The following is a 12373-nucleotide window of genomic DNA, read 5'->3' on the forward strand; positions in this document are numbered from 1 at the left end:
AAATACTTTCTCTCTGGCTTTTAAAAAAAAAAAAAAAAAAAAGCCTATAAAAAAGAACACTTGCTTTGACTCCAGGTGGTTCAGACAGGCGTGCTCGTCCTCTCCAAGCAGTAGTAGTGACAGCTGCCATTTACTCAACAATCCTTTCTCCACTGAAGGCGAGATGCAAGGTCGCTTCTAGCCCTCACAACAACCTTACAGGTGAATCTGTTAGCTTCAGGACTCAGATCGGGACTGCACAGGTCTCCAAAGCCCACATTCCCCAGCTCCTCTCACACCCTGGAGTACAAGAACTGTTTGCTCGGAGTCAAACAGCATCTTTCTCTACATTAGTTTCCTTCCTCCTATTTATTCATACGGCCTAAGCGAGATCAATGAAACATCCCTGAAACCTTTCCTGTGGCTCAAGTGAGTTCAAAAGTTTATTTCTTCTCTAACATCTAACATGGACAGATTTCCCTTCAGCAACTTGGCTCAGGCCACTTAAAGTCTTACTCATCAAATGAAGCACACACATTCACTACGAGGCCCTTAAAAGATTTCTTCCCTTCTCGCTGCAGACTAAAACGCCTTCTCCCAATTATAACTTTCCACTTTTCCTCAGAAAAGCAAACACATTACATAACTGGCCCTCACCTTCCAAACACTCATTTCTAATGTAACTTTGCTAACCTCGGCAAATCGTCTTTGATTCTTCTCTCGCCCCTTACATGTAATTTGTCACCAAGTCCTGTCAATTCTACCCAAAATCTCTCTCAAATCTGTCCTTTTTCTTTTGACAACTAAAACTTCACATCAGGCCTTGATCTTCTACAGCATCTGTAACACAGTTCCATGAACCAGTGGTCTCCAATTTTTTTTTCCATGCACTCCTTCCCTATCAAAAAATTTAAGCATACATTTGATACAATGATTTATAAATTATAAGAATGTCTTACTATACTAATATATACACTTGAAAACACAAAAGAAAATTTTGAAGATTGATAAAAAACATATACATATAGAAGGGGTACCTGGGTGGCTCAGTTAGTTAAGCCCCCAACTCTTGATCTCAACTCAGGTCTTGATCTCACAGTCATGAGTTTAAGCCCCACGTTGGGCTCCACACTGGGTGTGAAGCCTACTTTAAGAAAAATAAGAATAAAAACAAAGATAAGTTCTAACATATTCTTTTCACACCCCAGTGCATCATCTTGTACAAGCCTGAGATATCACTGTTCTAAACTACTGCTGCCACAGTCATCTTCCTAAAAACCCAAATCTGATCGTATCACATTCCCAACTCAATCTTTCAATGGCATCATGTCCCGGTGGCATAAGCTGAGTTTTTCAATTTCACCCCTAACCTTTATTCACATGTCCTATATTTCAGCTCTACCTGTCTTTTACACAGTTCCTTCTGCCTACAAAGTCTTTGACAACCACTGATTCATATATAGTAACATGTCTCTAAGAAAAAAAATACATTCTAAATACTGTAACCAATTTACAAATGAATTTTGGGAAGGTAACCTATCTTTTCTATAGGAAGTCAAATGTTTTGAACATACCTTTTGTTACTTCCTTTATTTGGCTCCTTTTCAAGTCCTAAGTACTTGGAAAGAATGGGTATGGATTCCAATAAAAGTCAAGGAGACCAACTTTGTTTTTGTTTTCTTGGGTTTATTTTTCTTCCTTGTTTATCTTTCCATTTCCCAACAAAATCCTTTTAAGCAAAAGGATGTTGTAAATCCAGAGATTAGTTCCCTCTAGGGCCAGGAAAAAGGCTGAATCTTTGCAACCCACAACTAGAATTCCAGCTAGGAGCTTACACACAGATGTAACAGTCTGAAACATATTTTCCTAAAGCAACATTCCAGGTTTTACATTCCCTATTTCAACCTTCCTAGCTGCTGTGCAAAACCCTTGAAGTTGACTGCAACGGGCTAAGACGAGAACAACAGAGTGGCACCCAATACACTGTTCAGAAGAGTCATGACAATTCAAGTGACTGATTCTGGGCACTGACAATGGGGAGCACGGTCTGCAACAAGACTCTCATTCCACCACCCTTCGTACCATCTTCCACGGGGACTGGCAGGGGAGCACTGTGGTGGCGAGAGGAAATAGAAGAGACAATAGTGGGAGAAGCCCTGGAGGAAGGCACGTATCAACTTCTGCTCTCATCCCACACTAGGGAGACATGTCGGCCATGCTACACACAGGCCTCACAAAGAAGGAAGTCTGTAGTGTATTTTGGTAATGGGATCCTTTGAGGAGCAGTCTGAAAACAAGACTGGAGCCGAGCTATCCTAAGAAACCAAAGCTGCTTCTCTGTACCAGAAAACAATTAGAAGGGGTTCTCCCACTCCCAAGTCATAAAACTCCCGCTGTTCTTCCTCTAGGAATGCCTCCTCCCTTCTCCAAATATCACCTTTCTACAAGAAGGCCAACATGGTGGAGAAGTAGGGGGATTCGTACTTCCCGCGTCTCCCAAACAAACAAGGGCTGAAGCCAAAGGACTTTGAACCCCAAGAGTCTGGGAGGAAAACAGACAAACATCACCTTTCTTTCAGTTCAAGTTCCAACCTCTGCTGAGAAACCTATCTCTTTCTATGCTGATCTTTTGTTTTCCACGCAACTCATCTGGGCCAAATCAAAACCACAAGGAGATAACCACTTTACACAAAGTGGTACAATTGCTTCGGAAAACAGTTTAACGGTTTCTTAAACAGAGTTACCATATGATCCAGCAATTCCACTCCTAGGTATATACCCAAGAGAAAGGAAAACATATGCCCACACAAAATGTTCACAGCAACATTATTCATAACAGTGGAAAAGTGGAAACAACCCAAATACCTAACAACTGATGAGAGGATGAAAATGTGGTTTCTCAATACAATGAAATATTATTCAGCAATTATTGTATGATTCCACATATGATTCCATATGAAATGCCCAGTATAAATCTACAGCAACTATAAATAGATTAGTGATTGCTCAGGGCTGAGAGGGTTTGGGGGGAATGAGAAACAAATGCTAATGGGCATGAGGTTTCCTTCTGGGGTGGATGAAAATGTTAAGTCGGATAGTAGTTATTGACCACACTTTTGTGAGCAAGCTAAAAATCATTTAATTACACGTTAAAAAAAACAAATGTTATAGTTGTGTGAATTACATCTCAAGTTGTTTTCTGACTGTCATGGCCTACAAGGCCCTACTCAGGCCCCAGTCTTGATCTCAGACCTTACAACAAGGCTCTGTCCCATCAGTCACTACCCAAACCTGTGGACTTCTAGCAGATCCTGAAACGGGTCTAGGACCGTCTTGCCTCGAGGCCTTTGTATACGCTCAACTCTGTCCGGAATGGAAAGTCTTGCCCAGTCTCTTTACAGGACTAATGATTTCTCATCCTTGAAGTCTCAGCTCAAATGTCAGCTCTACAGTAAACCTTCCCTCACTGCTTTAAAACAGGACAGCCACCCTGCATTGTCACTCAATGTTTGAGTGAAACAAAGGAAGCATCTTGTTTCCTTTCTAGCACACCCACATAGCTTTATGGGAATTGATCTGTGATTTTTCATCTGTTGGGTCCACCAGACTATAAGCTCCATGAGAGTAGGAATGAATATGCATTATTCAGCACCGTAATTCTCAGTGTCTAACACAATTCCTGGCATGTGCCTAAAAATGGTAATTAACATTTTTATTTTCTTAGTATGCCACATCTTCACACATACTGCTCCCTCGGTGGGGACTACTGCCACCACTTGCCCTTTTCACACCCTTATCACCTCTCCTGTCTCAGCTAAAACAGCTCTATGAAGCCAGCTGGCCTTCCTTCCTTGAAGCCACCTCGGCAGACAGCCTCTCCATCCCTTCACCTACTCAGCACGAGCCGCATCCCTACCATAGCACTGCTCGTACTGTATCATACTCGGGTTTTTTGGTGGGGAGGGGCCCCAGAGGGAGTTTGTTTTATTTTGCATTTCTGTCTCACTACTATTTTGGAAAACCTTAACGTGAAGGAAAATCTTTATTTTGTATTTAGTTTATTTTTTTAAGAAAAACTTTTATTTTTGTGTCCCGGGCACTCAGCCCACTACCAGGCACATGATAGAGTACTACTAGTTACGACAATACTAACATAATAATCACCAACATTTTGTGGGTGAATGTTCAATATGTGCTTCACACTTAGTTCCACAGTGAGTAAATGAATAAACGGATACACTTCTGGGTCACCAACCTCAAAGAGGTCACAGTCTGACAGGGACAGAAGACAGGTACACAGGCTAATGCAAAATAAATACCACCACAAGGCCAAATGAGCTGCTCTGCCCTGTCCCTATGCCTTCAAATCTTAGAGTATGCTCTTCTCTGCATCCATAAATGTCAGGTTTCCTCAAACCCACTTAGAATACTTCCTTCGATTACTTACAATCCACTTCCTGCCCTCGGTGCCTGGAAACAATTTCTAAGATGTCACCACAAGCAATATTAAACTGCCACACAGTTTCCTGCTATATGTCTGCATTATCAGTTAAATTGCTTCACATTAACCACATTCTAGTCCACCGGGATCACTCAAACACTAAATAAGATTTAAACATACCTGTCGAAGACTGCCAGTTACCCCTGCTCCTTTCATCCCTCTAGATAAAGGTCTGCTTTCCAGGGTGCTACCTGCATACTGGTGACATTTTCCTTCCCTGGTCAAGTAAATGTTTGGTCTGAAGCCAGACGATATTCCTTTACTTAAGTGAACATGAACTAAAAAACACTCTTCAGAAAAAAATAAGTAATTCTCTGCATAGACCAGGGCAACTTGACTTAAAAACATAAAAACTCTTGTCCTCAAGAGTTTAGGTAGCAAACTATTCTTTTAACTCTACGTGTACTCAACCCAGAGCCTTAGTTAGGATCTTAATTCAGATCCTAGCAGACTTCTTAAATCATTCCATAAATTCTTCCTAAACAACCTTATATGGCAGGTACTGGGTCTGACACAGAGAACTCAAAGACAAAGAGAGTCCCTGCTCTCAAGTATGCCTGGCTTAATGTGGAAGACGGTCAAGGAACTAACTTTAGTGCTGTGATGGCGATAAACACAAGGGGCACGTGGCCTCGGCTGGGCAAGGGGTGCACAGACAAAGGGCACCTGTCCTAGGCTGAAGAGAGGACACACAGCTGAGGGGCACCCAGCCTAGGCTGGGGAGGGGGATGCAGAGATGAGGGCAGCTGGCCCAGGCTGGGGAGGAGACTCAGGGTGCAGAACCAGCATCAGGGCAGGCTTCCTGGGGATGGCATCTAACCTTAGGCAATAAATTCCCATTCTCTCATTTGAAAAATGTGGTTAGTAGTACCTACATCATTGGACAGTTGTGGGATCTGATAAAATGGTTCACACAAGGCAATACCACCACGCCTGACACAGAGATTGTGCTCAACCAGCCTTAGCCTCAAAGTCTGATCAAGCACTAAATCTCAGCACCTGTGCCTGGCAACTCACCTGCTTTACTGATGATACAAGAGACACCAGCTGCATAATTACACACATTGTTTTTCATCAACTTTTATTTTTTTAATAATGAGAGTGTTAAGTCCTGCTCTTCACATTAACAGTCTAATTCCTTGATCATCAAAACTTTCTTCCATTTCTCATAGCATGCCATTCCCTGACATTCCTGGCATAAAACAGACTGGTTTTCTTAGGTTTTTTTGATAGAGAAGGTATAAAAGAAAACTAACAGTTACTGAATTTTTAAATCCGGGCCCAGCAATCACGTGGACACTGCATTTATTTGTTCATTATGACTCTGCAGCATTATAGTCTCCCCCATTTTACCCTCAGGGAAACTGAGGGTGAAAGAAGTAGTCTGTGCCAAGTTTCACAGTCAGTGGACAAAAGCTGGAATTTGAACCCAGATCTGATTCCACATCGTCAGCCTGACTGGGCCACACGGCAGCAAAAAGTGGGAAGCCTGGCAGCCACAATGCTCTCCTGCCCAGAGGGGCCCCACAGTGCTTTCTGTCCCACACTCCCCCTACAAGTCCGCCCCCCCCCCCCCCCAACTGTCCCTACACAACAGAGCCTGTACACTTAGATTTCAACTCAGGCAGCTCAACACCTTGAGCGAAGTCTGTTCTTTCCTGTCAGGGTGCAACAGGCAGTAGTGGCCAAAACTCTGTTTCCTCCAAAGACTAGGGCAGCATCGAAGTAGATGGTCCCAAGCCACCTGTCCATCCCCATTCCCAGCTGCACACAGACGCTGCTTAGTCAGAAGTCACCGTAAATTACAACTACTTTTCAGAGCTCCTCTTCCAGTCTCACCACAGGGAAAGCAAACGTATTTCCCCAAGCCTAAGTTTTTTATCCCAGAGCAGTCTAGTTTCAAGACCAAGAAGGTTATTCTTTATGCTAATTTCACACCTTACTAAGTTCCCTTGCCCAAGTGCTCAGAACACTTATGGGTTCCACAAAACGCGCCTGAGATGCACGTTAACCTGCAACCTTCAAGATCAAGAGAGAGACCTGATGCCCCGTCATCTGACCCTCCACTTGTTGGATTTTCACGTTAGTTCTGACACTGACCGCCTCAGGTCGGCCAAGTTTCTGAACGTCTCTGTAACAAGGGTAAGCATCGTCACAAGCATACTCTGCGACCGTAAGGCGGCTTTTTGGGAAGTGTTTCTAAGTGCTATCGAAATCCAAGTTTACAACTCTTACTTGGAAGCAGGAGCTGAACTTGGAGTACCTCCTTAATCCCGAGGCTTCACACACCACGTCTTTTTACCTCCCAAACCCCTTAAGCTCTTGTTTGGAGCACACTTGTAACTTTCTCCCCTCCTTTCCACAAAGTCAAGAATGAACAGTGGGCTCCCGCACCTCTTCCGTTTTCATTATCATAAGCAAACTTTCGCAGCTTCACTTAGCGCATGTCTCAGGGCTGTGGCAGCACAGGAGACATTTAGTGAATGGGAAGCCTAAGTCAATCAGGGGACTACAAGGATGGGCAAGGGTCACGCTGCAAGGTCACGGACTGCACCTGAGAGGCAGCATTTGAGTAAGTAGGAGAGTTCATCCTCAAGGCCCTTCCCCTTTCCAACTTCCCAAGCAACATTCTCAAAGCGCTGAAATAAACACATTCCGCAGACTTTCTTGTAAGCAGGTTTCAAGTGTCCTATGAAAGCCGTTTAGGGAAAAGCCTATGCTGTCCACTTTAAGTGCCCTTAAACAATTCTATTACTCATAGAGAAAACTGAACATTTGTTAGTGATTAGAGATAAGGCATCTCATGCTCTGGAGCTGAGGAAGGGAGAGGCCGAAAAAGGACCCGGCTGGGAGGGGAGATAGAGTCCAAAGCAACACACCCAAATTGGACTGCATAAAAGTTTGCACTTTCCAAAGTCAACTTCTAGGTCTAGAAGCAAAGGCAACAATGTTTCCACGGGTTCTGAAGTTCCATGTATCAACAACATCCCCGGAAAACGAATCCCCCACTGAGGATTCCAGGTGAATGAATGAGTGAAGGAATTTGCCAGATTGGATTACAAAGCCTTTCCAACCACCATCGGGATCAGGTGCTCAATTACGACACAGAGGCATCTTCATAGCCTTTGGCCCTTGCTGTGTGGAGACTTTCACAGATAACAGGGCTTTTAAAGGAGGAAAGAGAAAACGGCCCTCCTCCCTCAGGCCATCCAGACCTTAAATCCACGAGTGGCCCCTCCGAGAACCGCAGGCCCTAAGCAGACCTCTCAGGACCTGCCCAACTCTCAGGGGAGCCCCAAACACGCCCATTTGGGGAGTTGCTTCCGGAGGTTTCTCGCCCTCCCCCCCCCCCAACAGTTGTATGAGCGTTTTCAGAGATTCTGTTACCCCAGGAAAGGGGCCACCTCGTAATCTCTGCGGCTCCCGCCCTCAGGTGAACAGGGGACACCTGACCACCAGAGCCCTTCCACCACCACCACCCCCCACCCCGCGTACCCCGCCCTCGCGCCTCCCTGGATCGTCATGGCAACCGTCCCCCTCCCCGCGTGACGCCGGCACGCGGGGCGCCCCTCAGGCCCCGGCAACAAGTCCCCCGCGCCGCCCGCGGCCTGCAGCCCTCGCCCGGCCTCGCCGCCCGGCCGCACTCACTTGATCCTGGAGCCCATGGTCCCCGGGCCTCCTCATGGGCCCGCGGGCCCCGCTCGGCGCTGCGCTGCCCGCCCGCCCGCGGCCGACCGGCCTCCCTCCGGCGCTCTCCCCGCCCCTTCCTCCCTTCCCTCAGGCTGGGCCCGCCCGCTCGCAGCTCGCTCCCTCGTCGCCGCCGCCGCCTCCCGGGGTTAATGTACTCGCTCCAGCCCGGCGAACGCCATGGTCGCCGGCGCGCGTACCCGGCGCGCACCGCCCCCTCCGCCTCTCACACAGCCGCCGCCTCCTCCTGTCCGCGCCGCCGCCGCCGCCGCCACCCGCGGGGGCTGCCGGGAAGTGTAGTCCGGCTGCCGGGAGGCGGGGCCGCCTGAGGGCGGTGGGGGGCGGGAAGGGCGCGTCTGTCCGCCGGCCTCGCGGAGCTGGGGGCGCGGTGTTCCCGAGGGCCTCCCCCACTCCGACTGCGCTCCGGTAGAAACCTTACAGTCCCCTGAAGAGAGACCCTCGTCCCTTAGAGACTCCCGAGCTCACCTGAAGAAGCCTTCACCCATTCCTCCCCTTGGAGTCCTCCCGCTCAGTAGCTTTGGCGTTGAGATCATGTCTCCCAATCAGGCTTCCGTGAAAGCACAAGTTTTCCCTTTTTTAAATGCCATACCTTCCAGTAAGTTCCTTAAGGGAACCGCAGACCCTCTCCTCTAGCACACTATCCACTTCCCCAGCATGGTGCTTGATGGAAGCCCCTTCCTCTCCCCTTAGAGCCGTAAGGAGACCTCATACACTCGCAGGAACGCCACCTGGGGGCTTTGTACTACCCGTTTAGTGGCTCTGCTCCGCCCTACCCTTGAGGACCTCTGCCTCCCTTTATAAGCCATTTGGGAGGTTCCCATGCAGGAAGGTCATGTCACCGTAACGGCCCCTGACAAACAGTAACAACGCAAATGAACGTATTTGAGTCAAGCACCAACATGCTGCCTGCCTCCTTTCCCCCTTGGGGCTACTTTCATGAACACCTCAGTATCATTCCCTCTAAGCCTGGAGGAATCACAAAGGGAGTAATAAAGACAGCTACCAATAGCTACTGTTGGCTGAGTGGGTGAGTGAGTGTTCTCACTGAACCGGGCACTATATTTCCCCTACATGGTTAGCATCTCACAATAATCTAGTGAGTTTACAGCACACACACACACACACACACACACACACACACCCCACCTCCATCTCTCAAAGAGGAAAGGTTACATAACTAGCAACTGGTGGACCGGAGATTAGCATCCAGGCTGAATAATTCCAAACACATGTGACACAGTTATGCTTTAGGATGGCACCTTTGGCCACAAGTCAGAAAACATACCAGGTTCATGGTTCACTTTTGAAATTAGTCTTTTCTTTCTTCTCCTTCTTCCTCCACTTCTTTTTCTTTTACACTCTTCTGCCCTACGATGCCATTCATTCTTTCTGCCGTTTTAGCTCTTGTAAATTTGTGAAGTGTCCCCCCACCCCTCAATCACTACAGTAACTGGCCCTAGGTCCCAGCCAGGCAGGGAGCAAAGAAAGCAAGAAGAACTGCTTCTTTTGGAGTTGTATTCAGTATAAAGGTAATTTCTCTCTTTGACCTATGCCTTGAGATTGTTAAAAGAATAAACTTTTTTGAATTAAAGCAAAAAAGAAACAAGAAAGAAATTGAAAATCCAAACCGCCATTTTGAATTCAAAGTCTTCTGCACCCAGACACCAACACCGACTTATAAACGCCCCCAGGAGCAAAACTCTGCTAGACGGGCAGGGCCTCTGTGGTGTTTATTCACCTTGTTTCTTATGGACCCTCTCCAAAGAACAGTTGTTATCAAGATCTTCCCTGGAATGAGCAGCCAGTTCAAAAGCTCTGAGCAGGAGACTATAAATAAAACAAAGTTATTTGGTGGAGGGCAAAGCTGGCTGCCTTTCAAAGGAGGTTGTAGCCATCCTGGCCACAAAAATGTCTGGGTGCCTGCTGGGTGGTGTGTGTGTGTGTGTATGTGTGTTGGAGGGGAAGACTGGAAGTGGGCTTGGGGGGTTATGTATCTGTCCAGGTGGCCTCTGAGACTACAGGGTGGTCTGGGGAGAGAGCATTGAACTGGGAGTTAGGAGTTTGGCTTCTAATGCTAACTGCACCACTGTCTAGCAGAGCAATTTAAAGCAAATGATCAGAAAATTGCCTGCTTCAGTTTCCTCCTCGGTCAAATGGCTATAGAGGATGAGGAGGAGCTCGCATCATAAGAGAGAGTATAATGTAGGAGTTAAGAGCCCAAGATCTGGAGCCAGGCTACCTGGGTTCAGATCGCAGCTCTACCTCTCACTAAATGTGTACCCTTGAGAAGGTATTCACTCTCTCTGTGCCTCAGTTTCTCTGCCTGTAAAATGGAAATGATGGTCATAGATCTTGCTGAGTTGACCTGAGATTTAAATGAATACATGACATCTAGAAAGTATTTAAACAGGGAAGAGCTTATGAAAAGCACACAAAAGTTATCAGCAACTATTATATGCACAACTCGGCCCAGTTTTGGTTTCATGATTAACAGTAATAATCTTCCTAATAAATAGTCCTGTACTTGGATTCGGGAGACCTGAGTTTCCAACCCAGAATGCAATTGTTTATATTCTGAAGCACAATTTAGTTCAACTGTAAATGATGGAAGACTCAAATAACAGTGACAGAAAAAAAAAAAAAAAAAAAAGAAATTTCTCTTTCACCTAAGGTCTGGAGCTGCACATTCCAGAGCTGGCACGGCAGTTCTACAAAGCATACTCTAGGATTTGAAGGCACAGAAACAGGACAGGGCAGCTGATTTGGTGCTGTGGTAGTGTTTTCTCTGCATTAGCCTGTGTACCTGTCCTCTATCTGTGTCAGACTCTTTGGGTGACCCGGAAATCTATCATATTGCTCCCCTGTTCTCCCAATCTTCTACCTCGTGGTCCAGGAAAGCTGCTTGAACTCTGGCCATCTAATCCGCAACCCAGCCAGCAGGAAGAAAGGAGGTCATGCCCATCCCAACCCATCTTTAAGTACACTTCCCTGTAGTTCCTCCCACCACTTCCATGTACGTTCTATTGGCCGGAACTTAGCTATACAACCACATCTCGTTAAGAAATCTAGCCCTTTTTTTCAGACAATCATGTGCATTGCTGAAGAGGGTCATTTCCAGGGAAGAAAGGGAGAGCAGACAGTGCAAGACAACCAGCAGTCTCAGCCAAGCTGGGTGTGGCTATATGACCTTGGGCAAGTCACGGTGTTTCTCTGGGCCTTAGTTTCCCTATATCCAAAGTAGGAGAAATAGGCCAGACGACCGCTCTTCAAAGTCCTTACCAGTTCTAAAAGTCTATAACTCATTGGCTTATTGTTTTATAAACCTAGGTAAATCTGATGTTATTCAAATAAAAGGAGGCCTCTCTGCCAAGTACATGGCATAATCAATTGTTGGAATTGAAACCTTCCGGTGATGAGGAAGGGCTTGGGAACTTTGCCTTCTGGACTGTTGTCAAAATAGGCTAAGCGTACCTGGCAGATAAATAGTCCAATGGTGTGTGTGATACCACCCGCACAGACACTTTGATGCTCCTGTTTCCAAGCTTGCCCCCACTCTCTGTACCTGTTTGGGTTTTGCTGCTTAGGATTTTGAGATCTGTATCTACTTAGGGAAGGACCTGCAACCCCAAAGATTTCTAATACCTCATCAACAATACAGTATGAAACACCGGGACCAATGGGTCGGTGACATGTTGTTCTTAGCACACTTAGTTGTGATTATATATTTTTTTTTTAAAAATGGAGATAGAATTCCCATGCTATAAAATTCACCATTTTAGGGGCGCGTGGGTGGCTCAGTCAGTTAAGCATCCAACTTTAGCTCAGGGCATGATCTCATGGTTCGTGGGTTTGAGCCCCGCATCGGGCTCTGTGCTGACAGCCCAGCGCCTGGAACCTGCTTCAGATTCTGTGTCTCCTGTCTTTGCCCCTCCCCTGCTCGTGCTCTCTCTCTCTCTCTCTCTCTCAAAAATAAACATTAAAATTTTTTTAAATTCACCATTTTAATGTGTATAAGTCAATGGTTGTTAGTATAGTCACAAAGTTGGACAGCTATCACCACCTTAACTTTGTAACACTTCATTCATCACGCCCCAGAAAAGTCTGTCCCCATCAGCACACACTCACTTTTCCTGCCCTCCCCCCAGCCCCTGGCCTTGAATCTACTTTCTGTCTTTATGGATTTGT

General features: G+C 46.4%; 1 protein-coding gene across 7 annotated transcripts in view; it reads right to left on the reverse strand.

Moving 5' to 3' along the window:
• Nucleotides 1-8442, reverse strand: part of DENND1A (DENN domain containing 1A) — a 509645-nt gene extending 501203 nt beyond the window's left edge. For 2 of the 7 annotated variants that reach the window (XM_060608727.3, XM_060608728.3), the window contains exon 1: nt 8368-8442. Coding sequence is in view for 2 of the 7 variants with exons in the window: in XM_060608731.3 (XP_060464714.1) it covers nt 8129-8164 (36 nt within the window). In the remaining 5 variants the exon portion in view is untranslated. The other 5 variants (XM_060608735.3, XM_060608731.3, XM_060608721.3 and 2 more) reach the window with 5 other exon arrangements.
• Nucleotides 8443-12373: the final 3931 nt, after the last annotated feature.

The sequence above is a fragment of the Panthera onca genome, chromosome D4 (genome assembly GCF_046562875.1).
Source record: "Panthera onca isolate mPanOnc1 chromosome D4, mPanOnc1 haplotype 2, whole genome shotgun sequence".
NCBI classification, from domain to species: Eukaryota; Metazoa; Chordata; class Mammalia; order Carnivora; family Felidae; genus Panthera; species Panthera onca.